Below are 23,928 nucleotides of genomic sequence, written 5' to 3' on the forward strand. Positions count from 1 at the left end.
TCTGTGTGTAGATTTGGAAAATATTCGCTTTAGCGCTCATTTTGAACTCTTTGAGAATTATTCACAGCTACTTCAAACACAACCAATTTGGTAAATGATATTCTTTTGCAAACTCAAGAAACCCAGAATATTTGATGTAAAAATACAAGACAGACATTATAAACAGCGTATTGCAACAACTGGCAGCCGTGTATTGAGCCAAAGCATACGTTGTGTTACTGACATTAATTTAAACCAGAAGAATTTAACCTGATGTTCTCCTATGCCATTACTATAAATAGTGGAAAAAAAGAAGCACTCTAGAGGAGGAGAGGGGGACCTTGATGGTAATGAGGCTGATGCCAACGCCTGATGTCCACCCACATCCAGACAGCTTGCATCCTGCAGGCACAGCCGTTTGTCAGAACCATTTCAATACACTGTTTACACATTATTATTCTGTTTGCATCGGAGCGTGTTTGTTATTTGAAGATGAAATATCTATAATGCAATGCACAGGAGAAATAATGCCGTAGTGGTATGCTGATTAATGATGTAGTTGTTGTTTATTTTAAATTCCTTAATATTAACTGTTGTCCTGTCCATAAAACAAATGATTATCTTTTGTCATGTCAGGACATCATCCAGTTGTTAGATTTCTTTGCACGGAAAAATTAATGTAAACCTCACAATCTTCTTGTATCAAAGGGCATCAATTGTATATGAAAAACATGCTTCTAACTGCAGTAATAAAGCAATTGTTAAATTATACAAGTGTATGACAGCAGATAGGATGTTGAACTAGAGTTTTCAGAAACATTCACAACATTTTAGACAACTTAAGTTTTCCAACAGTGCAAGGTATTATTTATTTTGGTAACAATAAGCCAATGGAATATTTTCTTTCCGAAATATGCACCTTCATTGATTCACTGGCTAATTAACAATTTAGCCAAAAGCACTTATTTTTCTACATCCAACATCTTTTATTGTTCTTCCATTTGATGTGCGCAGTTGGAAATGGCAAACCATGCTAGCATAAATGGAATCCAGGATTACAAATAAATAAATGCAGAACTTTAACAGATTGAACGGCTACAAAGACACCACTGGTAAAAAGCATGGAAACCATATCTTATGACGTTCTCTAAGGATAAGTGCAACACTATCTTTTCACTCTCAAAAGAAAAATCTCTGTTATCAAACAAATGCTAAGATTTCAATAGCTGTCATTTCATTGGAGAAACATCAGTCTCCCACTCAGTAATATTCCAACTTTAATTAAGTCTCTGGTGAGTTCCTTGGAAGAATCTCAAGTGCTCAATCCAAACAGATGGCACTCTATTTATTGCACACCTTATGCCACAGGTACTACCTCTCCCCCTCCAAAAAAAAAAAAGACTATCCAAGATAAGACTTCTCTTTATGTCTCCTGGGCCTGTAAGATTCAGAATTCCGCCAAACAATGCAGAAAAGTTTGTTTTTAATTAGATCTAAAAATACAATATAGAATAAATCAAATGGCAGACAGACAATCCCAGGGCAGGCTATTTAAAGATGCACCACAGAGAATGTGAGTCAGTGTGGATGAATGAGTTTAAAATACAGTGGGTTACCCTGTTTCAGTCATCAATCTGCGGGCCTGCATGTGGCCTGATTCAAACAGCGGAGCCTTCCAAAGTGGAAGCCCTCATGCAGCAAACAAGGGAATTGTATCTGACTGTACACATTCATCTAGACTAATGGCATGGTGATGCATCCAGGGGGATACACAAGCTCATGTTCTGTGTTCCAGATCATTTGACTCCTTCTCACTTGTACTCGGCCCTGTCACAAGTGGAAGTGTGAGTGATCTGTTTAATCTCATCAAATATGATTAGGCAAAACACATCTCAAGATAATATTTTACAGCCCTGTGATTCAGCATTAATACAGATGATGTGTAAATGTGGAAGCTATGAGTCATAGGGGCTACAGAAGGCTCAGCTGCGCTCCACCTTTATTAGCTTAACGTGTAATGTGCTGTTTGAGCTTATATAAAAGTAAAACAACATTTAGCTAATATAGCTGTGACCATTTTTGAAATATTCTGGATCTTAAAGGTGTACATGCAATGTTAGATGGCCTCATCGTGAGATTTATTCTGCAATGGCTCTTCTCAGAGGTAGCACCTGTGTTGCAAACACGCCATTATTATTCTCCCCGATTCTCCATTAGAATGAGCTGTCAATCAAAAACAAAACTATTTATACAAACAATGCAACCCTGGGCTTCTCTGGGCAACGATAACAGACTCCCAACACAAAGTTCTGAAAATGAAAAGGAGGATATTGAAAAATTGTGAATTTCATCTTCCACTGACTGCTCTTTGCACCTCATCTTTTGGTGCACAGCAATGATTACAAGTAAACTCTCCCAAAAATATTTGTTCTGCCTGGCAGGCAATATGAAAGATGACACAGTATTATAAAAGTAAAAGTACATAGTTGGAGGGATTTTTTCCATCTGGGAAACCAATGATTATTTGTATCAGTAAATACAGCACTGACTAAAGATTTTAGTTAATCATTGGGTAACTTTACAGTGTCCCTAATACTTATTAAATCAGGAATTAAAAACATGATCCAGAGAACAAACATTTATTCATCACTTTTCTGCATTGCCTTGCCACATACCACATCTTTGAAATCCTTTTATCCTTTCACTTCCTAAGCAAACCGCCCAGTGATTTAAACAAGGCAATTTACATGCTTGGATAGTGAAAACAAGTGGACTTAATATTATTTCTGCATGAAATATTGTGTTGTTAATCCAAAAGAAGGATCACTATTTGTATTTGGTTTGGGGGCTTTTTTAATGCAAAGTCTTGCAATGAAAAGTCCAGTTGTCACTAATCTAAGTAAGTTAATATGAAATAGGAAACTAGAGCCTTGTTGTTTAGACTAGAACAAAATGCAAATGCTCATGGAGTACCACACCCAGACCTAATGTTCAATTGTGCAGGACTGATATTTTAAGTTGTGCTGAAGATCTGAGTTTATTAATGTTTTTTTTTGTATAGATATCAATTCAACCCTCAAGGATTTTGTCAGAGACTTCTGTTGTGCTATGATAAGAGCTTATTGTGAGCTGGAGGACTGATATGGACCTTGCCTACAGGGTACAGTGGGGATCAGTTTCTTCACTTAAGTAAGACTTACAAGGCCTCCTCAGAGGTCATGCTGAGTTTGTAACATTGCCCAGGGTTTGGTTCTCACATTTCAAGGGTAAACACAAAATCCATTTTCCTACTCACTATTTACGATTGCAGATGCCATGTTTTCCCCACTCCATATCCAATTACTATATATCCAATTACTATATTATGATGGATTCCAAGCAATATTTTCTGCCAGCCATTATTCAAGACATTCTATCTTAATTTACATAGCTTAACAAAGCACTGAGCTTTTAATAACGCATAGGAGTGTGATAGTGGGAGCTGATGTTTATTTGAACTGGCTGAGCTTTGGTGGTAATGATTATGAAGTGAGCTTTGGGAACTGTCTCTGTGAGAGGAAAGAGAGAGCGAAGCGTTGTGTGAAGCAGGCAGATGGCGGGCTGGACAGTGTGTTGATAATGGCAACATTAGTCTGGGAGGCAACATTATGCTCAAGGTCAATCGGAGCTGAAGAATTGAGGATCATAATGGCCACATGTGCTGGAACGAGATCTCCCTTTAAGGATGTCAAGATATTTAATATGAGCTCAGTAATCTGCACAAGGCTATCATACTCAGCCTAAAACTTCAGGAAGTTCCTCAGTGCCACTGAAGCAGTGATAATGGATCATAAAAGGTGCTTTCTTGCTTGGGTTTACTGTATGTGTGTGGATAACTATTTAATGTAAGATATAATCAACATTCATTTTCGTCAAATGTGTCGTTTTTGAAAAGGCTCGTCCCCAGACCATTACACTTCATGTCCATACATTTAGCTCTGTGCATGTAAAATGCATTTGCACTCCATGTTCATGGAAAACATGCATTTCAAATCTTCCCACAGGCACCTGAAATATTCATTGTAGTTTTATGAGCACACTTCTTAGCACATATACATCATGCATGTATACTTATGTCATGTAAATAAGGAAACATGCATTCTAGTATTACCTACCTATCTCTCAGTGATCCACTGATCCATGCTCTCCTTCCATATTTGGCACATTTTGCTTAACTTATATCCCATTCATTTTAATACTCCGGTTTCTTACCGGATATTTTCTTCTTATTTTGTTATTTTGTTATTCCATTCGTGTTTCCTGCTTTTACTATTTGTTTTGTCAATGTTCCAATTTAAAATATCCCCACAGGGATCAATAACATTTATGTTAAGTGTTATCATTTCACTTTCAGCGGAAGCCAACAGCTACATCCCTGACCGTAATGTCAAATCACAAAGTGGTTTGCCTCCAGTTTTCCACTCCCCGCCCACTTCCTGTTGCCTTTGTTAAAGGCAACAGCAGCCTACTGCATTGACATCTACGGAAGCTAATGAAGCCCCTTCAAGCATATCGAACTCGTCTCCAGTGAGACAAGGAGGGAATTGGGGAGACTCAAGACTTCCTTTTGTCGCCCTGTATTAATGCTCAAATCATGAGCTGAGCTGAGAGCCTCGGGCAATCTTCCTGAGGAGCTTCATGGTTTTTTAATCCTTCAACACTTTGCATATATTATTAATTCTAAAGGTTGTGTAATACTCAACAGTTGCATGGAATAACAATTACATTGCAGCTTTTGGCCATAGTGCTGTCCATCAACATATGCTTCCTGTTTTATAACTGTAGAGATGCAGACTCATATTTTGACTGTTGTTAATAGCGCTGTAATTCTCAGGCAAAACGCATTAGTCTTGAGTGCATTTCAAAGTACAAACCTAGTCACAACAAAAGGGCAGTTTTGAAGTTGTTCATATTTTAATCAGCACTTCGTCTCTCTTTTTTTACAGTGGCATAATTGAAAAATGAATATTCAATACTGAGAAAAAAAGCAAACCTCACACATCCCCCATAAAAAGCAAATTAATTACAGTGATTAAAACTTTTTACAAAATGAGTTATTTATAGCATTATACTGAACTAACAAAATAACATGTATGAGCATTGGCAATGTGATTCAATGTCTTTGATACAGTGACTATATACAGTACAGTGAGGGCATGTCTGATTCACCAATGCCTCATCATGTCATTAGTACTGTTTGCAGCAAACTCAAAGGCCATAACGGTGATCCTTATATTGTTTTTTTATGATACGTTACAGAATTAAAAAATGGAAAAGTTAATGTCAGACAACTACTTTAGTAATAACAGCAATAATATCAATCAATATAGTATAATAAATGTCAATCAATCATAATAATAAATACATGTACAGTATTAGACCAGAATTCCTTTTTTTTTCTTTCTTGTTTTACATTTTAAGCAATTTATTAGAATCCCTGTTTGAAAAAACCTTGAAAAATATGAAAAGAATCTCATCAAAGTGATGGGGACTGAACAGACCTGAAATTAAAAGCTATAACCAGTGTTTTATCTTTTACTAAATTTAAATACTTACACATTATTTACATGCCGCCTGGCAAAACAACCTCTTGTTAGATAAATGGGAGAAAGAAAAAGAAGACATGTGGAATATTTTAAGTACTGTATATGCTAATATACAAATTGTAATGTCAGGGATCCAAAGTTTCAACAATATTGGTCACCAAAATTCACGTTAGCAAAGTATTTTACAGCAATATCCATACATTGAGCATAGTTGTTCAATAAAAGTCAACATAAATAATGAACCCCCACAAGGTTCCACTCATTCAGTTTGGATCTTACATCAATTGGGCAACAAAAATGGAAATTAACCATCCATGACCATAACTGAAGTCTTCTCCTGTCTGACACCATCTCTCCAACTAGACTCATATTAAATCCCGAGACAAGTGTTATCCCTCCGTGTTAGTCCTCAGACTTTGTGCTTTAATTTTCTAACTTGTTCTCCGTTGGTACAAATCAACAGCATCAGCAATAACTGAAAGTAACTCAATGCAGAAATATACAGACAGAGCTAAGAGGGATCTGATTTTATCTAGAGACAATCACATAGATTGTGCTTCTATGTTTTGTAAAAGTATTTTGTCAGTTTTATGTTTTTTCATGTATGCAGTATGGCTGTTATGGATTAAGCTTCAGGCAACATCCAAAACCAAATGTTAACCTGTTTCGAGTTAGATAAATGGATACCTATACTGTTCTTAAACCAAAACATTTAACTTGATTTGAAAAGCAACTCTTTGTGTTTCAACATTTCAAAAGATCTGCAGAAGTACTCAACAGGTGAATTAAGTGGAAAAAAGGACTAAATAAAAAAGGTAATGCGAGCGTTGCTAGAAATGCAGAGAAGTATACAGCATTTAGACACCGTAAAACTAAAATGGAAAATGGTCCTGTTGTATGGTTTACATTGTTGAATAGGGAAAGCTACATTGTCAGACAATGCTTTGAATACAAGCATAATTCAAACATGAGCTTTCTGAAGTAGACATAATAATAAATAAACTAAAACAGATGATGTAGTGACGCTGAGGCAGCATACAATTGCATGTCTGCTGTCAAGAGTTGTCATGAAATAAAGAAAAAGAGGTCTAAATGAAGTACTCTTTCTTTTCCTCTGCATGCACGTGGTTTCCCTCAGCATTGATGATGGCTGTGTCAGCGTCGGGGGCATCTTCTGCTCCTTTGGCCTCGTGTGTTAGATACGTCCCTGTAGACACACAGAGCGATACAGCAAGTTATCAACATGCCATATAGGTTTACAATTGCTTCAAGCTAGAAAATTGTTATTCATGGTAGCTCAAGTGACCTCTTTTACCTTTATGTCTAGCCAGATATCGTCCAAGAACTATTATCAGACACAAGGTGATGAAGACCACGACTGCAACAACTCCGCCAATTAAAGCGTGGTCAGGTCCATGTTGTCCTAAAGCATTAGGATCTGAAACAAGACGGAGAGAAATGGAGGAAAAAGTAAAGAGACAAAAGTTCTGCAAGATGCTTCGCTTCTGTCTATTGCATGTGTAGGCATTTAATGAAAAGCTATTTACATATTTTATTCCTGCAATCGTCATGAGACATTTCTTTACATGTTGCTTTAAGATTAAAACATAAGAACAAAGCAGACCGGTCCCAAAAAAGCTTCAGACCAATCTCCTTGATATCACTGCTCTGAAGTGCATTGATGTAGGTTTAAAAGATGTAATGTAGTAATTCCAATTTAAAATGTAGCATTGGCAACAGTGACAAGATGTAAGACAACTGACATTTTTTATTATTTCACCAAAGTCTTAACACATGCTATCTTTTGTTTACCCCAATCCACTGCAACATTCTGCTGCTGAGGATCAGGTTTTATTTTATAAATAAGTGTTATTTAACACAAGGCCTCCTCCGGGCAGTGAGCTGAAGGTCTCCCAGGTAAGAGCATGTTTTTGTGTCATCCTGTAATAACCTGTAAGTGGCTGTGTCTCTACTGTGCACCTTGTGTGCTCTCATTATCTCAAGCTGATGAATGGCCATGGCTTGTGTTCGGTTTTGCAAAGTGACCCTGGAAAATGACGGCGGCAATGTTCCCTACATACCTTGTTATATTCCTCTCTTAACAGAATGCAACCCTCATGTTCAGCAACCCCGTGTGGGATGTTAAAAATAAAAAGAGATGTGACTGTAAAACATGCAGTTGATTAAACTCCATGCAGAATAGAACCACAATTAATTTGTTTAGGGGGTCACAGGCAGGCACTTCAGAATTTGAAGCGATAACTGTTTTGGTACAACAGTTGAATTAATCAATTTTGGTTGCATGTTGATGGATATAATGATCTGTATGGGTGACTTAACTGTCAACAAGGAGCATAAGCAATTTTCATATCACACTCTGCTGGTGCATGCTGCACACAGGAAAGAGACAAGCTGAACGTATATTCATAAAAACACCTTACTACTCATGTTTCCCCCTCTAAGTGTGACAACATGAGTATTTTTACAGATTTTTGAGCTTCAATTCCAATATAAATATATTGATAATTCCTATGTCAAATCTGAAAAATTATGTTTTCAATTTTGTTAACCTTTTTTTTTTAAACATTAGGTCGCCACGTAAAAACTAGACGCACTGTCAGGAACTAAAAATCATAAATATTTCAGCAGCACACAAGAGGTATCAATGAGTCAATTCAAACCAAAGTTTGGTTACTTTACGACAACATGAAATGTGAATACTGTTTCCATCCTTTTTCCATCCTGTCTGCAAATATACAACTCCATGTTCTTTAGACCTTATGACTAACTCTATATATATATATATATATATATATATATACACAAATATATAATGTACACATCGCAAATATATTTCAGAATTACCATATCTAACTAAACTGCAGCAAACACAAGCTATGAAAATAGAATAAAACATGAACATAACTGGAAAAATACGGTAAACAGAAACATTTTCATGTATTCAAAAGAGTGAAAGACCGCTCAAAAAGAGTTTTTTCCTTCCCTTACATTTCTACAGAATCATAAGATCTGAAATTAAATATTTAAACACTGGCCTGAACACAATCTGCCGCCCAGCTCCACTCAGATAATTCTGTCTATTTCGTTGTGCAAAGACAAGGCAGACCAGAGACATATTGTGTGAGTGATAACTTATGCAGCCTGTGACATGGCTGGAGAGAGCAGCAGAGTGAGCATCCATGCAAGGTGATGGTTTGGCTCATGCTGTGTGGAGGCTGTGATGTGTCCTGACCCAGATCTTGATCCAGCATCACACACTGTAAATCTGGCTTGCAATGATCGTCCAGTGGGATATTTACCTGTTGTAGGCCCTGGAAAGTCTTTGGCTGTTGCCATGGTTGCAGACATTGACAGCAGTAAGGGAAGACGAGGGGGACAACACCGTGATAAAAAAACGTGACCACAAAGTTTGCAGGAAACATGAGAAATTAGCATGGTCTTTTTTTACTTTGACAGCGTGTTATAAACCTGCCTAACCGAAGTTACTGGAAATGGACCCGGGGGGGTGGGGGTTGGGCAGCACAAGATACATCGACAGGACAAGCTGAAGAACGGCTTTCAAAAAGAGAATTATTAGTGTCTTAAATAGGCTATTTCAATCCTCAATGTGTCACCAAAAAATTATGCTTTAATAATATATTTGATGCTCTGGTCACCAACATTGCTCTATAGGTTGAAGCTTGAATCTCAGAGACAAATATTTAAAAAATCTGGGCAAATCAAACCAGCACCAGAGTTCTTAACAATAGGCATATAGCAAAGGTGTTTGCAATATTGAGTCACAGCTTTTAAAAGCAAGGTACTTACAATTGAAAAGTACCCTGAGTACGTTTTGTTGTTATCACCAGTAATAATACAGAGCATAGTTTTTATGATAAGAATGTAAACAATACAACATTTGAAATATTAACACAAAAAGGGCTTTTCAAGTATTTGAAAGGAATACATTGCATATGAAAAGCTAAAGCTCAAGGGTCCACATAATTTTTTTCTGAGAGAAACACTAAATTACCATAAAAATGCCACGGGTCACCTTTAGATGTCATGTTGATCATCAAAATAAATGACAACCCAAATCTAAAGTAAAATTTCTCTCTTCTCCATCACAACAAGAGTGCTGTTAGGACTGTTAAGGCAATTAGCATGTTTTACCTTCGGAGTGCTCTTAAGACTCAATGTGGATACATGTCATACAAACACTACAACACGGTTTTCCATTCGGGGAGATGAACTCATGGAGTAAACACATGGAGTGTGCGATTTTGGTTAATGTTATTCAAAGGCAAGTGCATGTTTCTTATTGTTTGGTTGTAATGGTAGAAATCGTTCAGCCTAAGAATAAAAGTATAAACACTAATGCTTTCTATTTTCTGCTTCTGCGAAGATGGTAATCTGTGCAGTGGTTTGCGAACAGTAACAACCTAGTGTGGTAATGTTCTCCTACACAGTCTGCATATTGTCAGCTATCAATAATAATAACTAATCAAAAACGGTTACACACATAATAAGAACAGCTAGTTGTGTTCGAATGTGACAGGGTATTGAATTCATCCAGTAAAACAATGCTATTTTCTAGCTCAAAGCCCAGTTGTTAGCTCATCAATCATCAACTGTGTGTTCAGCGTCATGTTTGTGAGTGCATGGAGCGTTGAGGCGGGGCCATGGAGGGGCTGCAGGCGTACCTGCAAACACAGCTGTGACTGCCTATGCCTGATGGGCGAATGTCGGCATTAGCGTACTGGAAGAATAGAGGCTAGAGAGGGAGTCAGGGGAGCAGAAGATGTAGGCACTAGGAACAGAGGGGGAGCAACAACAAACCTCTCCATGGGGAACTGGCTCAATATGAGAAAACTTAAAGCAAAAATAAACAACACAAATCAATTACTGCACGTGGCTAGCACATTGGTTCATTCTGGTCCATCATCTCAGTGAATACAGGCAAAATAATGAAAACAAATGCACAGATGATGACATACAGTAGCACAAATGACTTGAGCCCTGAATGATTCTTTCAGCAATATCTCTGGTAAAAGGATGAGTCATACACGAAGGACTCATATGTCTTACATCTATTTCATTTTCAAAGCAATTGATGGGTTGGTAGATTGGCCACACACAGGGAATGTAGAACTTGCTTGAGGTAAACATGTGTGATAAAGAAGTAAAATGTGAAGGCTGCAGTTTCACAATCAGATTCAGTCACTTCTTAAATGTATTTAACTAAACGACTATCTGCTACTACTTCCCTTACATCTCACCCAGAGTCATTCATACAGTGGTTCCTTGCTTTATTTAATACAGCGTACTAAGGAGCATAATTGCAGACATTGATAAATTGCGGCGAAGCGATTACATTTATTGCTTCTCAGCTCTCCTGTCATTAGCAAATTACGTTTAGAGGCTGAGATGATCCGGTGAGACCCGGTTAGTATTCAGCCAGACACGATGTAGCTCTGAAGAATGACTGTCGTCATCGCTGGAAATGAGCCCATCTCGCACATCCTTTACCGGCTCGACTACATTTTTCATACTTCCCACCAACATGGGTATTTAGTGAGAGGGCTGCCAAGGGTTTTTAAATGTTGCTATTTCCTCTGTTAATCCGCCAATAATTTTAAACAGCTACCAGCACATATACGTATAAACTATGACTTTCAAAAACCAGGTTGAGTCAACATATTTGAATGTTTCTCTTATAACAATTCTGACTGTGAAATGCAAGGATTGAAACTCTGGTTCAGCAAATGGCTCCCAGGTATGACAGGATGATATGGACAAGTCTGACACCGCCACCTACCCCTCAATAAGTATGCTGAAAAAAGAGAGTGACATAACAAAAGCGGTAAGGACCAATGTGTCATCCTTCTTTTCCTCCGCTTTTTTTCTCAATAAAGGGCTTTTTCTCCCCAAAATCCTCTGCCTTTAAAATCGAACAAAGAAGCTGCAGTGCGTCCACTAACTGCCTGTGAGCTTAAAAAAGTCCAGCATCTGAGCAGTGATAAGTCGCTCCCAAACAAACTATGGGACTGTTTAATTGGCAAGAAAAGAGAACAAATAAATCCATGTTGAATTTTAATATTCAGCACTTGTTTTGTATTTTTACTTTGCTGTATTTGATAAACTTTATAAATGTTTGTGCAGCAGAGGCCTTATGATCCGTTTTCAACGCCATGCTGTCTTTATTCTCTCAGCTGCTCCACTGTCTCTGGATTAACTAATCTCTCTCCCAGGCTCTTCTCGGAAGTTTCCTCATAGGAGGAGACCAACATTAAACCTTTGGCAAAACGTACAGTGCATTGAGGTAAACCGAGTTATTCACAGTTCCAAAGCAAGATTTGCCATGAGCCTTAATTTCTCCAATGTGGACATGTATTTCTAATGAATATATGGCTATATGATGATTATTAAAGGTGTTTTTTGTATTTCCTTACAGCCTCCATTAAGCTGTCTTCATGTACTGAAAAAACTGAAACGTTCAATCATGTGTAATTTGCTGTCATAATACATTTAATTCAAGTCAACGCTTTAGTTTTTCCAGTGTGTTTTGGCATGGCACCGTTGCTGCATTTTGTGCTTAGCATCAGCCAAGAACTTTGTGGTTGGTTTAAAGCAGTGGCCCTCAACGTGGGGGGCCCCTGGGGGGCGCAGAGGCATGCCAGGGGGGGCGCGAGAGACCAGGAGGAAAAATGGTTACAAAAAAACAAAAAAAAGATTTAAAAAAAACAAAAATCATAATTTCAAAATGTTTTGATTCGAAAATAATATGATGCAGTACAGTACTATTACGTCTGGGTCTCTGTGTTTCATTAAAGCTCGGCGTGTGTATGTGGAACGAGCCATTTTGTGTGCGCGAGCGAGAGAGAGCGCACCGGTACCGGAGATCGTTGTTGTTAGCTTCTGGCGCTAGCGAGCTATGCTAACGGATATAAGGAGTTTTTTCAACAACAAAGTGGAGGAGAGTCCTCTCCTGTCAGAATGAGAGACTCAGTGAGCTAAAGGACTCTCAGTGTTATCTCAGTGGGTCTCAAACGTTTTGGTCACCATTAATGTAAACAATTATTTCCGAGGCCACACATTTATATGATCATTATAGTTATAAAAAATAAGAGAATAAATGAAAAAAAGGTATGAAATACTATATGACAGTAAAAAAGAATAAAGTTAAAAAGGGTGATTTGTAAAATATCCATAAAGAAAAAGTAAATCTGTTTACAGTTCTGTTTCAAATGGGTGTTGAGAGATGTATCCATAGATCTCTTCATTTTGCTCTCAAAGTGAACCAGATTGATGCTTTTAACTTCAATATTTAAAAACAAATCTTCCCAGGGGAGCTTGCCCCCTGACCCCCCTATGTGAGGTCCACACACCGCCTATAAAAACAGCACTTTACCCCTGCTTACACCTACAGTATATGCTGTGAGCTGATTATCGAGCCTTCATTGTAACAGTCGCGGGTACACTGTGTGTGTGCGTGGGGAGTGTTGCAGTAGAAAATTCCACTGTAGCGACCGGTACATTAATGGGAAACCCTAAATGTTTGAGCACCCTCTATGAAACGTCCAGCTACCCCACAGCACCCCCAAAATAAATCTCTGGCGCCGCCACTGAGCCTGACTATTTGTGTTGGGGGGGACCGACTTTTTTTTTTCTCCAAAGGGGGGGCCTGACAGAAAAAGTTTGAGAACCACTGGTTTAAAGCATTACGAACAAGCCAGAGTGTTTTCCCTCTAAAACAGAATGATAATGGGTCTGCCAGAACATACACTAACAATGAGAAAGTGTTATAGAGATCAATCTGGCATTGAGAAACTTCAGTATTTCTGTGAGGTCATGCAATGAAATCATTTTGCACTTACACTGCATGGTCTTACAGCGATAATAGTACTGCTTTTTCCCCATATTTTCAAAATGATTTGAAGCAGGCCTTTTGATAGGAATAGAAACATTGTGGTTCGAGGACATGGTATTTGATTCTTTTGAAAATCTTTTATTTTTTATGTAGCCATACTTACTTTGGTATAATGCTATTTTTAATTAGAAATCTTTTTAATCTATGATGTGCACTGGCTGAATATCTAGCAATTAAATTGCCGGAGTGACGAGCCCACTGCTGGCTTTGTGTATTTGTAATGAACACTAACCCTCTTTGAGTAAGCACACAGTCTGCAAAGCCTTGAGCATGAAGCAACAGCAAAACTGATCATCCATAACAAGACAAACCATTACTGTACCCACCATATACAAACAGTTTGTATTCAGCAGTGCTGGTCCCCAGGTGGTTGCTGGCCTCGCAGCGGTATGTGCCATTGTCTGTTTTATTTAGTGTGGTGATGGTCAGTTCCCTGCCCTCCACAATCATACGCTCAATGTCTGGCAGCTCTCCTCCATCTTTAGACCACAGCACTGGTTCAGGTCTGGTCAAGAAAAATACAAACAATGGTTGTTTTTCATCATTCTGCAAATGATTTTCTTAATTTTAAAACAATGAATAAACAGTGATACAGAAGGAAAAACAGAAGAAAATGGACATTCTGTAATCCCATTTAAATGTAATTTCTGCCTATTTTTTTATCATGCAAGAAAGCACCATCAAATTGAATTTCGTAAATAAATGCCAACTTACATTGGGTTGCCTATGGACACACACTCCAGTTTAAAGTATTGCCCTTCCAGTGGATCTATCTGTGGCTTTGAGATCTCCAGACGCGGAGCATCTGTAAAGAAGGGAACAAAAAATATCCAATGGTACGACAGAACTGAATATAAGAGGCTTTTAATTTAACACCACAGTAGTTAGTTCTTTACCCACTGGGCAGCTCCCATATCCCTGTTCTACTTTGGTACTAATCCCTTACCTGCAAACTAATCCTGCGCTAATCCTGAGCAAATGCAAAGCTAAACCTGCAGACATAAAGGTAATCTCAATCCTTGTATTTTCTTCTCATTGCTAATCTCACACCTAATCCAGTTTTGCAGGGTGTATGACTGCACTCACAGTGGACCTCCAGCACCTCGGTTGTCGTGTAAAGGTTGGACAGAGACACATGCTCCACGCTGCAGGTGTAGGCGACCCCATCCTCCCCTTTGTCCACCTGGAACTGGAGACTGCTCCGCACTGTGAAGGATTTTCCTGTGGCATTCAGCTCTTTACTGCCTGTAGAGAGTCAGAGAATGAACATGTGTGGATTACTAACTTCATTCAGTTCCATCAATACAAAACAATTTACTTTTTTAGGAAGACAGTGAAAAACTGAAATCAGCTTGTACTTTAACTAAAACTTGAAAAACATGGAGATGTTGCTTTTCTGATATAGACAGCTGCAGTGTTGTTGTTGCTGTTGTTTTTCTCTGCATCTCCTTTGAGGGAGAGAATCCTTGGCCTTTGAAAGTCAAGTCAAAGTAGAGTGAATAGTGAGGGAGAGCAGTGTGAGCATTGACTCGGTTGGTTGGGTGTGTTTGTTCCTCCAGGACCATCTCTCAAACATCCCAGTCAACACAAACAGACACAAACTCTCCAACAGTGCAGAGTTTCCATAGTTGTAGTGACACCTTTCCTTTCTCTCCTCTCTTTTGTCTTCATGCCCACACATTCACCCTTTTGTACTACTTCAGATCTTGATTTGTTTGTTTTGTCCCTTCCCTGCAATGCCATCTTCATTTAGAGATACCTCTTAACTTATAATTGGAAGCATTTCTTTGTGGTTTGCTGCTGCTCTCCTGTCAAAGCTTTGTGTTAGCATCGCTTTTCTCAGGAAAGCTTCATAAGGCTACTGATGCACCTGAACAAGGCAAAAAAGGACAAAGGCATTACTTCAGGAAAGAGTCAGAACGAGTTTCACTGAGCTTCTACCCTTCTCACCGCCTTAGATCCTGCAGGCACTATCTTCCCCCCTCTACCTCTTCCATCCCTCAGACTTTCTGCCATCCACTGCAAACAATCAATACATATGTATGTTCACACTCCACTACTTCACTCACAAACACACACACGCAGCATACAAATTGTTCAATCACTTGGTCTACTAAATACAAAAAGCCCCTTGCAATGAAACCCAGAACAGCGATATCATCATCTCTTTGGGCTGATCCGTGCCATTTGCTCCACTGTTTTGATTCTCTTTGGTTTTGTTATGTGTATATTGATTATTCTTTTCATTTGGAACCACTTCACTATGACTGCTTTTACTACAACAGCTTTTGAAATTTTTATTTTGCTTTTAACATTTAACGGTAGTTTCATGATAATTCTTCTTCAGTATAACTAATTAGTAATTATAATTAATTATTCATCTTTAATATGTTTTACTCTATTTATAGGTTACATGTAATTCTAGCTATGTGAAATGTGGGTTGAACTTTTAGCAATTACGTTAAAGTATGCGCTTCATTCTGAATCTGAGTTATATTATATTAAATATTCTGTATGCAAATAAAGCAAAAGTTTAGAACAAAAAGTATTAATATTAATAGAAAAGAGTAAAAATAAAACATACCACTTCTATAGATGAATACAACACAAATAAGATTAATTTTGAGATCTAATTTCAAACAAAACATATGATTTTAAACAAACAGGAAATTCATATACCATGCATTCCCTGAAGTACAAAGGGAGATAGCTAGCATCTCTGTGGTGACAAATACAAATCTCTCCAGCTTTTTCTTTCGTTCATCAAGTCGCCTGCAGCGTTGGAGCTGTGGTAAAAGAAGCTGTCAGTTTGTTTCAAGGCGGCTGCTAGCATCGCCAGAGAGCATGCAGAGGCACTTTTCATAAGAATGGGAACGTGCTCAGGTGCACCTCTTCTGAACCTGAACCCCAAAAGGCAAGCAGATCTACATTCAGGCGAGTGGGGGCGCTCCTGTAATCACGTCTCCATCTGAGTTAACAAAGAGGAACCTTAGTGGCAGAATCCTATTTTTCAGATGTATTATTACTGTATGATCATTGCGTCAAGTTGTTCTCAGCCTTGTGGAAATAGGTGTGTAACAATTTGAGCTTTTGGTTATTTTATTAAGGCTTTAGAGCAGTGGTTCTCAAAGTGGGGGGCGCGCCCCCCTTGGGTGGCGCAGAGGCATGCCAGGGGGGGCGCGAGAGACCAGGAGGAAAAATGGTTACAAAAAAAAGATTTAAACAAAAAAAATCATAATTTGAAAAATTATTGATTCGAAAATAATATGATGCAGTACAGTACTATTATGTCTGGGTCTCTGTGTTTCATTAAAGCTCGGCTCTGTGTGTGTGTATGTGGAACGAGCCTTTTTGTGTGCGCGAGCGAGAGAGAGAGAGAGAGCGCACCGGTACCGGAGATCGTTGTTGTTAGCTTCTGGTGCTAGCGAGCTACGCTAACGGATATAAGGAGTTTTTTCAACAACAAAGTGGAGGAGAGTCCTCTCCTGTCAGACTGAGAGACTCAGTGAGCTAAAGGACTCTCTCAGTGTTATCTCAGTGGGTCTCAAACGTTTTGGTCACCATTAATGTCAACAATTAATTCCGAGGCACACGTTTATATGATCATTATAGTTATAAAAAAACAAGGGAATAAATGAAAAAAAGGTATGAAATACTATATGACAGTAAAACAAGAGTAAAGTTTAAAAGGGTGATTTGTAAAATATCCATAAATAAAAAGTAAACCTGTTTACAGTTCTGTTTCATATTGGTTTTGAGAGATGTATCCATAGATCTCTTCATGTTGCTCTCAAAGTGCACCGGATTGATGCATTTTACTTCAATATTTAAAAATAAATCTTCCCGGGGGGGAAGATCCCCGGACCCCCCTATGTAAGGTCCACACAACCTATAAAAATAGCACTTTACCCCTGCTTACACCTACTGTATATGCCGTGAGCTGATTATCGAGCCTTCATTGTAACAGTCGAGGGTACACTGTGTATATGCGTGGGGATTGTTGCAGTAGAAAATTCCACTCTAGCGACCGGTACATTAATGGGAAACCCTAAATGTTTGAGCACCCTCTATGAAACGTCAAGCTACCCCACAGCACCCCTAAAAGAAATCTCTGGCGCCACCACTGAGCCTGACTATTTGTGTTGGGGGGGGCCCCGACTTCTTTTTTTCTCCAAAGGGGGGGCCTGACAGAAAAAGTTTGAGAACCACTGCTTTAGAGGCATTCAACAAAATGTGATTTTTTTTTTCTCAAGCAGCTATTTTTGACTGTGCTTCTTTAAAGGCCATGACCATCTGCTGAGTGCCATTTTCAGATTACTGCCTGCTGACCAATAATTACCTTCTCAAGGTGCAAAGAGGCTCCTCCACACTTTCTAATTTGAACAAATATATTTTTATACAGTATGGTAAGCCTAATCAGGATCTAGTTTTTTTGCAAATAGGACGGTGTTAAGAAGCCAATTCGCAACTTTTGAGTTAGACATCCCTCTTCTAGGCACCTGTCTCTATACAGAAAGATTTACTATGCAATAATTGGACACTAAATGTTCTTTAATGTTTCCTGTAAAAACTGTTGATTTTCAACCAATCTATGTTGTTTTAGGCAGTAAAATACTTAAAGATTTATAAACAATACTATCAAAGCTCACACATGGTTTTAATCCACTCATTGGAACTAATAGCCTATGATGGTATTGTTTATTTATTCATTAAGCCTTTATTAGATGCCTGTAACATATTTATTTATTTATTTGATAAGGCAGTTGTCACAGCTGTTTGAAATGGCTTCCTTGATTATTCCCTGCAGGCTTTTATATTTCAGTGTTAACTTAAAATAAACATCAAAGTAGCTACCACAAAAAAACCAGAACAGGAAAAAAAACCTTACAATGTACAATTTGTTACTGAAATTAAATTAGATGAATAGCTTCATAAATAGGCCTAAAAAAACATTCTATGTTTGTCTGTGGATTAGTTGTGATCATTACTTTTCAACAAATGAATCTAATGTGTGTTTATATATTTATATATGCACATATCTGTACTGTATTGTTATGTTCTCATAAGCACATAAGTGGACTGAGTAGGGGACACGGTTTTAAACAAAGGGTCTCTTACTGTCATTTTAGATCACAGTGCACATTATAACAAATGGCTGAAAATGTTAAATCACGATTCAGAGCAGAAACGTGTATTGAGATCAGGTCCCTTTTTAAAGCATAATGATCCTTGGGTGCTGTATTGTTGTTATGAAAATCATAGCAGAGTGTATCTGGGACTAGCATGTGTTTTAAAATAAATTCAACAGAGCTGTTTAAATGATCCAAATACATTCATAGGGTTATTTAGCATTTATTCTTTTACAATGCTGTGGTTGATATCAAGTTGTATCTTCCATTTAACCACTCTATGTGAAAATCCATAAACTATCCATAACTCTCTTTAACTTCCTCCACAGTTTCAAGGCTCTTAAACTTTATTGGTTTCTTAATGTTTTTCCAACAAAGTTCTGAAGGGGATGAACAGATATACAGGAAGAGTGAGTATGTGTATTGTCTAAAAATACATCAAACCCACCATCTTAGACAATACATGTGAGAAAACACTTTGTGGTCCTGCAGCATGTACAGTATATTCCTGCAATGTGTTTCTATAATCCTTCAATATTTTGCAGAATCCCCCCCCCCCCGTCTTAAAACTGAGAGAAGTAGTATATAAAGCTATAGAAAACATGGAGGGGGTTATTTCTTAAAGTTAGGTCCATAGGTGTTCGACTGATATTTGAAAGAATGTTGCAGTCGAAGGCGGAGCTCCTCAGTGAATGAGGCACTTGAACATGGCCTTGATGAGGATGATAACATACAACTGAAGAACTAAAGTAAACGATTTGAACCTCAGAAAAAGAGAACAAACTAACAACACTGTCTAATATACTAAAAGGTCAGCAGACCAAGACAATTAATGATGTTGACTTCAGTCAAAATAATCAGATTTTGGCCACTTTGTGATGTCACAATGTTTTTTTGGGTTGTGCAACCATTAGCCAATAACCAACCAAGGTAACACCCGTCCACCTTATCACCTGAATCTCCTCCTAGAGCACCAATGTGTTTTTTTTAACTAAACACTCTGCAGAGTAGCGTGGACAGCAGCAGGTCATTTGCATTTAAAGCTACAGACACAGAATCAGCACTTTTTGAATAGGGCTGAAACTGAGGCGTATTTTGGCATAGTACAATGCATTATCCATTTGGTATTTCAAGTCAAACACTTCAGAGACATGTTTTGTATGTATCCGAGACTTCTAATATATTGTTGAAAAAAAGTAAAATAGGGGACATTTAATACTCAAATAATGATAATTATAAAGATATTTCTACTCCAACTAATAACAATAAAGTTATTTTCTAGGTTCAAATGTCTTGATATCTTGCCTAACTAAATATAAAATGTGTCCCCATATTGGAGCTGTTGTAGATTTGAATGTGCCTTTGTGTCACTGTGAATAGGAATATATAGGCCACTTTATGTATGCAAAGAGAGTGTCAGTGGGTGGATATTCCTCAATAGATTATCATTTGAAGCTTAGCTGTCATTCAGCGACCCAAGTCATTTGTATGGCTCTATACTCTGCAAACAAATGACTTGACACTGGATGACAGTAGGATATTGAGGTTGGTAATGGTGTGTGCTTCTAATATAAATTGGTGAAAAACAAATCATCAGAGCATGAAATAAATATGACATGTTTTTGCTATTACACCTGCTGTTATCTTGGAGCCTTGTAGACTGGTCCCCCAGAGGGGATAGATTTGACTGACAGCAGACACTGGCGGCAATGATCTACCTCAGAAGAACCAATGGCAAAACATGCTGCTCCCAGCACAAAGTCACTAAAGAAAGCATTAAAGCAACACCTACAAAAGACTTGGATCAGGGGCACTGATTGACACTCCTCCTCTTTGACACTTTGACATGGAAATGAAGTTTTTAAGTCAAGCCCTCCAGTCTCTGCTTTGTTCTGCATCTCTCCTTGACTTGCAGATGCGTCGCACCGGGTCTGTTTGCCCAAGCGACTTAATAAACCTCACTGTGTGCAGGTAAAACTAATAAAAGCACATTTAAATACCAGGCAGCAGTTTTGGGCAGACTTGGGTTTTTGAAATATAAATATGGAATTTGAACAAACAGATTATTGTTCACAAGATACATTAAATGAAAAAGTAGCGTATCATGCCTTAATTTGAATGATTCTTTATGCACTTCTGTGATTTCTGCCGTTCTAGGAACAGGATGGAGGTATTACGTTTTCGTTTTTTATCCTCAGAAATACGGTAGCTTGAGTACATTTGTGCCACCCCTTAAACTCTGCTATATTATGTTTTGGGATTTGTTTTATGTGCATGTCAATATTATACGTTGAGCTTTGAAGTTGTATTTTGAAGTTTACCTCAAGACATACCACAGAAAAAAGATAATCTCAGTGCCTCTTGAGATGGACAGCAAGTCTGGTCATGACGCTGTGAGCCAGCTCTCTACTGGCCTTTCAGAGATCTACGTGCATGTCATTTCAACAAGAAAACTTCATATCCTGGCCCTTCTCCCATCAATCATCATGCCATGTTGGGCAGACACAGACAGAACCACCAAGAAAAGCTCTCTGGTGCAAATCTTCAATAAAGAGCAACTGTCACACTGAGTCTCTGCAGCATGCTCTGTTACATTAAAGAGCTCCACACAGCTTACCACTGCCATCAAATTGAGGAAAAACATCCCATTCCGTTATTTTTCTAATGTTTTCTAAAGCATAAATAAGACGGTGATACATTCTATAAAAACACAAAGTACGGAGCTTCAGACAGTTTGAAATAAAGGTGTACAAGAAATTGTAAGCTTGTGAGGCACACTGTGAGAAAGCACAAAAAAACTTCAGCTGCATGGTTTAGTGTTATCAGCGCACATTACGCTGCTCCATCTGCTGCCTAATGCATTGTCTCTGTCAATGTTTTTTCTTTCCATCTGGGTGAAGCTAGTTATGTGGCCTCTGTGAGTTTGCATTCTAGAGCGTTGTATCCTCCTTGACTCAATTGACTAATCTAATGCGGCTGTTTGAAAAATAAAGCACCTTAGAGCCACCTGCGGAACAAATGCCCAGCAAGATCAACTCATCACATGCAAACAGTTCCAAGGTACTGAGATTTTATACGGTTTAATTAACACCTGTGTTTCTTTGAAGGTGAACAATTATGAAACACACCTCCTTAACACAGTGTCCAACAACATACAGCTATTTCTTTATACACTCATAGCAGTGTAAGGATAGCCATCTTAAGAAACCAGACTCCTCATTTTGATGTACCTTTTGGCCTTGAGTCTAATCAGTGGCGTAACTATCGCCGGTGCAGCCGGTGCAACGCACCGGGGCCCAGAGACGGCCAGGGGCCCATGCAAAACAAAGAAAAAGAAGAATATATTTTTTATATATATTCGTTTTTCAAAAAAAATGTGGGGCCCCAATGGCATTGACCGGTTCACGCAGTCTTCAAAGTAACCAAGCAACCTAAATTAATTTGTAATTTGTATGTCCAATGACCTTGCTCCCTTTCATGTCATGTGATACATTGCATGACGAGCGAACCGTTTAAATCAACCTGTACTGTACTGTAGCTAGCAGCAGCAAGTTCGGCAGCATTATAAATTTTTTTAATAGCTTGCATTTATAATGTACAGCAAACCAAAGCACAAGAGCGGCGCTCAAAAGAGAAAGGACAAGAGAGAGTGTATGTCCGTGCGTGTGTGAGCGCATCAGCGTGCGCTTACATTTGGGGGCGATGGGGGGGGCCCAAAACAATATTTGCACCGGGGCCAATCACAACCTTGTTACGCCACTGTGTCTAATCCACAGAAAACTAAATCTACACAATTCTGACAACAAATCAAAGGTTTAAGTCATTCTACAAAGCAAAAGTGTCAAACATTTGCTGGTCTCACCTTCTAAATTGTGAGGACTATTAGCTTCTGCATCATTGTAAATGTAAAAGATGCAAACTTCTTTCTTTTTGAAACCAGCTGAGTATACATTGCTTCATTGCCACGAACAGTGAAACCAGAATGCTGTGCAGAACTTGTTGTGGATGTACACTTGACCTTACAATTTGAATCAATAAGAGGTGTATGTCTTCACCTTGGTCAGGTAGGGAGATGTGGATGGCTCTGCTACAATCCAGCAACTTTTGGACAGCTTCCAAAGTCAGCAGCAATGCTGGCAGTGAGCCAGGCTGAGAGGCAGTGCTAAACCCCCGGCCAGTGAACAATGCAGGAACACAAAGGAACGCAGGAAGCAGACTGACTTGACAGTAATGATGTCTCAGAGAGGGTACATGAGGTAACAGAGGATACGATGCTCTGTGTAATCCACACCGCATGCCTACCTTGAACCTCCTTGTCATTTCGGAACCACCGGATATTGGCGGCTGGTTTGCTGCCCAGTGTGGAGCATGTCAGGGTGATTATGTCCCCCTCCATGGCAGGTTTGGTGAATCCTGTGATTTCTGGTCGGCTTGGCACACCTGTGAAATATTGAAAATATATGTGAACATACTGAATACATAAATTAGGCTGTGACAAAAAAAGATTGAGAATCATTTACTTTATTCAGATATTCATGCTTCCTTTTCTCAGTAGCATAATAATAAATAATTTTTATGATTTTCAAGGCAGGAAAAAGGGGTATGATAAAAACAGCAGAATAAACAAAGGAGGTGATGAATGGGAAACTAAAAATAATTAAAAAAAGGAAAATATGAAATATCCAATATCGTTTTTTTACATTACTGTGGCAAATGTATTCCTGTGTGTGAAGGTCATCGTAGAGGTGACTTTGAGTTTTTGTTTGTGGCTGTCCTGACTGGCAGACAACTGCATTCAGTAACACTACTAGCTTGCAGGCTTGGTGTGATCCTTTATTTGAGTAAATAAGGGTCAAATGTAATGCAGAAATAAAAAAATTCTACGAAGCACCAATGATTTGGTGTAGCAAACTACCATAGTTGAAAATGTGCCTGTATTCATGCTGTAAGAATGTGTAAAGTAAGCCACGGTTTTGGAGGCTGGTGCAAAATGGACATGCTCACCCAGAACAGTGAGGAAGGCCTTGGTGGTCTTGACAGGCATGGTGAAAAGCGAGCAGGTGTACAGGCCATCGTCTGAAAGGCTGACGTCACCGATTTTTATGGTGAGCTCCTGCGACGAAGCTCGTATCAGCTCGATTCTGTTGTTCCTCAGAGCTGTGTAATGAAACAGACAAAGTTACAGAGCGAACAGAAAAAGGACAGACAAGTGAGTTACCAATGGGCAAATTCCCGCTGAATACAGTAATGGCAATTAACTTGTAGAAATACTATTTGTAATTCTGATGACTCCTACTCGATCAAG

General features: G+C 38.6%; 1 protein-coding gene across 1 annotated transcript in view; it reads right to left on the minus strand.

The window, feature by feature from the left end:
- Nucleotides 1–6,128: 6,128 nt before the first annotated feature.
- The window catches only part of cadm2b (cell adhesion molecule 2b), a 43,616-nt gene continuing 25,816 nt past the window's right edge, over nt 6,129–23,928 (minus strand). Inside the window, exons 3-10 of the mRNA XM_010792231.1 lie at nt 23,628–23,780; nt 22,926–23,063; nt 14,581–14,739; nt 14,209–14,299; nt 13,821–13,999; nt 8,885–8,911; nt 6,880–7,002; nt 6,129–6,771 (exon numbers count right to left, since the gene is read on the minus strand). Coding sequence (XP_010790533.1) covers nt 6,653–6,771; nt 6,880–7,002; nt 8,885–8,911; nt 13,821–13,999; nt 14,209–14,299; nt 14,581–14,739; nt 22,926–23,063; nt 23,628–23,780 — 989 coding nt within the window. The 3' untranslated portion in view covers nt 6,129–6,652. The remainder of the gene's footprint in view (nt 6,772–6,879; nt 7,003–8,884; nt 8,912–13,820; nt 14,000–14,208; nt 14,300–14,580; nt 14,740–22,925; nt 23,064–23,627; nt 23,781–23,928) is intronic.

This window comes from Notothenia coriiceps, unplaced genomic scaffold, assembly GCF_000735185.1.
Source record: "Notothenia coriiceps isolate Sejong01 unplaced genomic scaffold, NC01 NC01_scaffold00036395, whole genome shotgun sequence".
Lineage (NCBI taxonomy): Eukaryota > Metazoa > Chordata > Actinopteri > Perciformes > Nototheniidae > Notothenia > Notothenia coriiceps.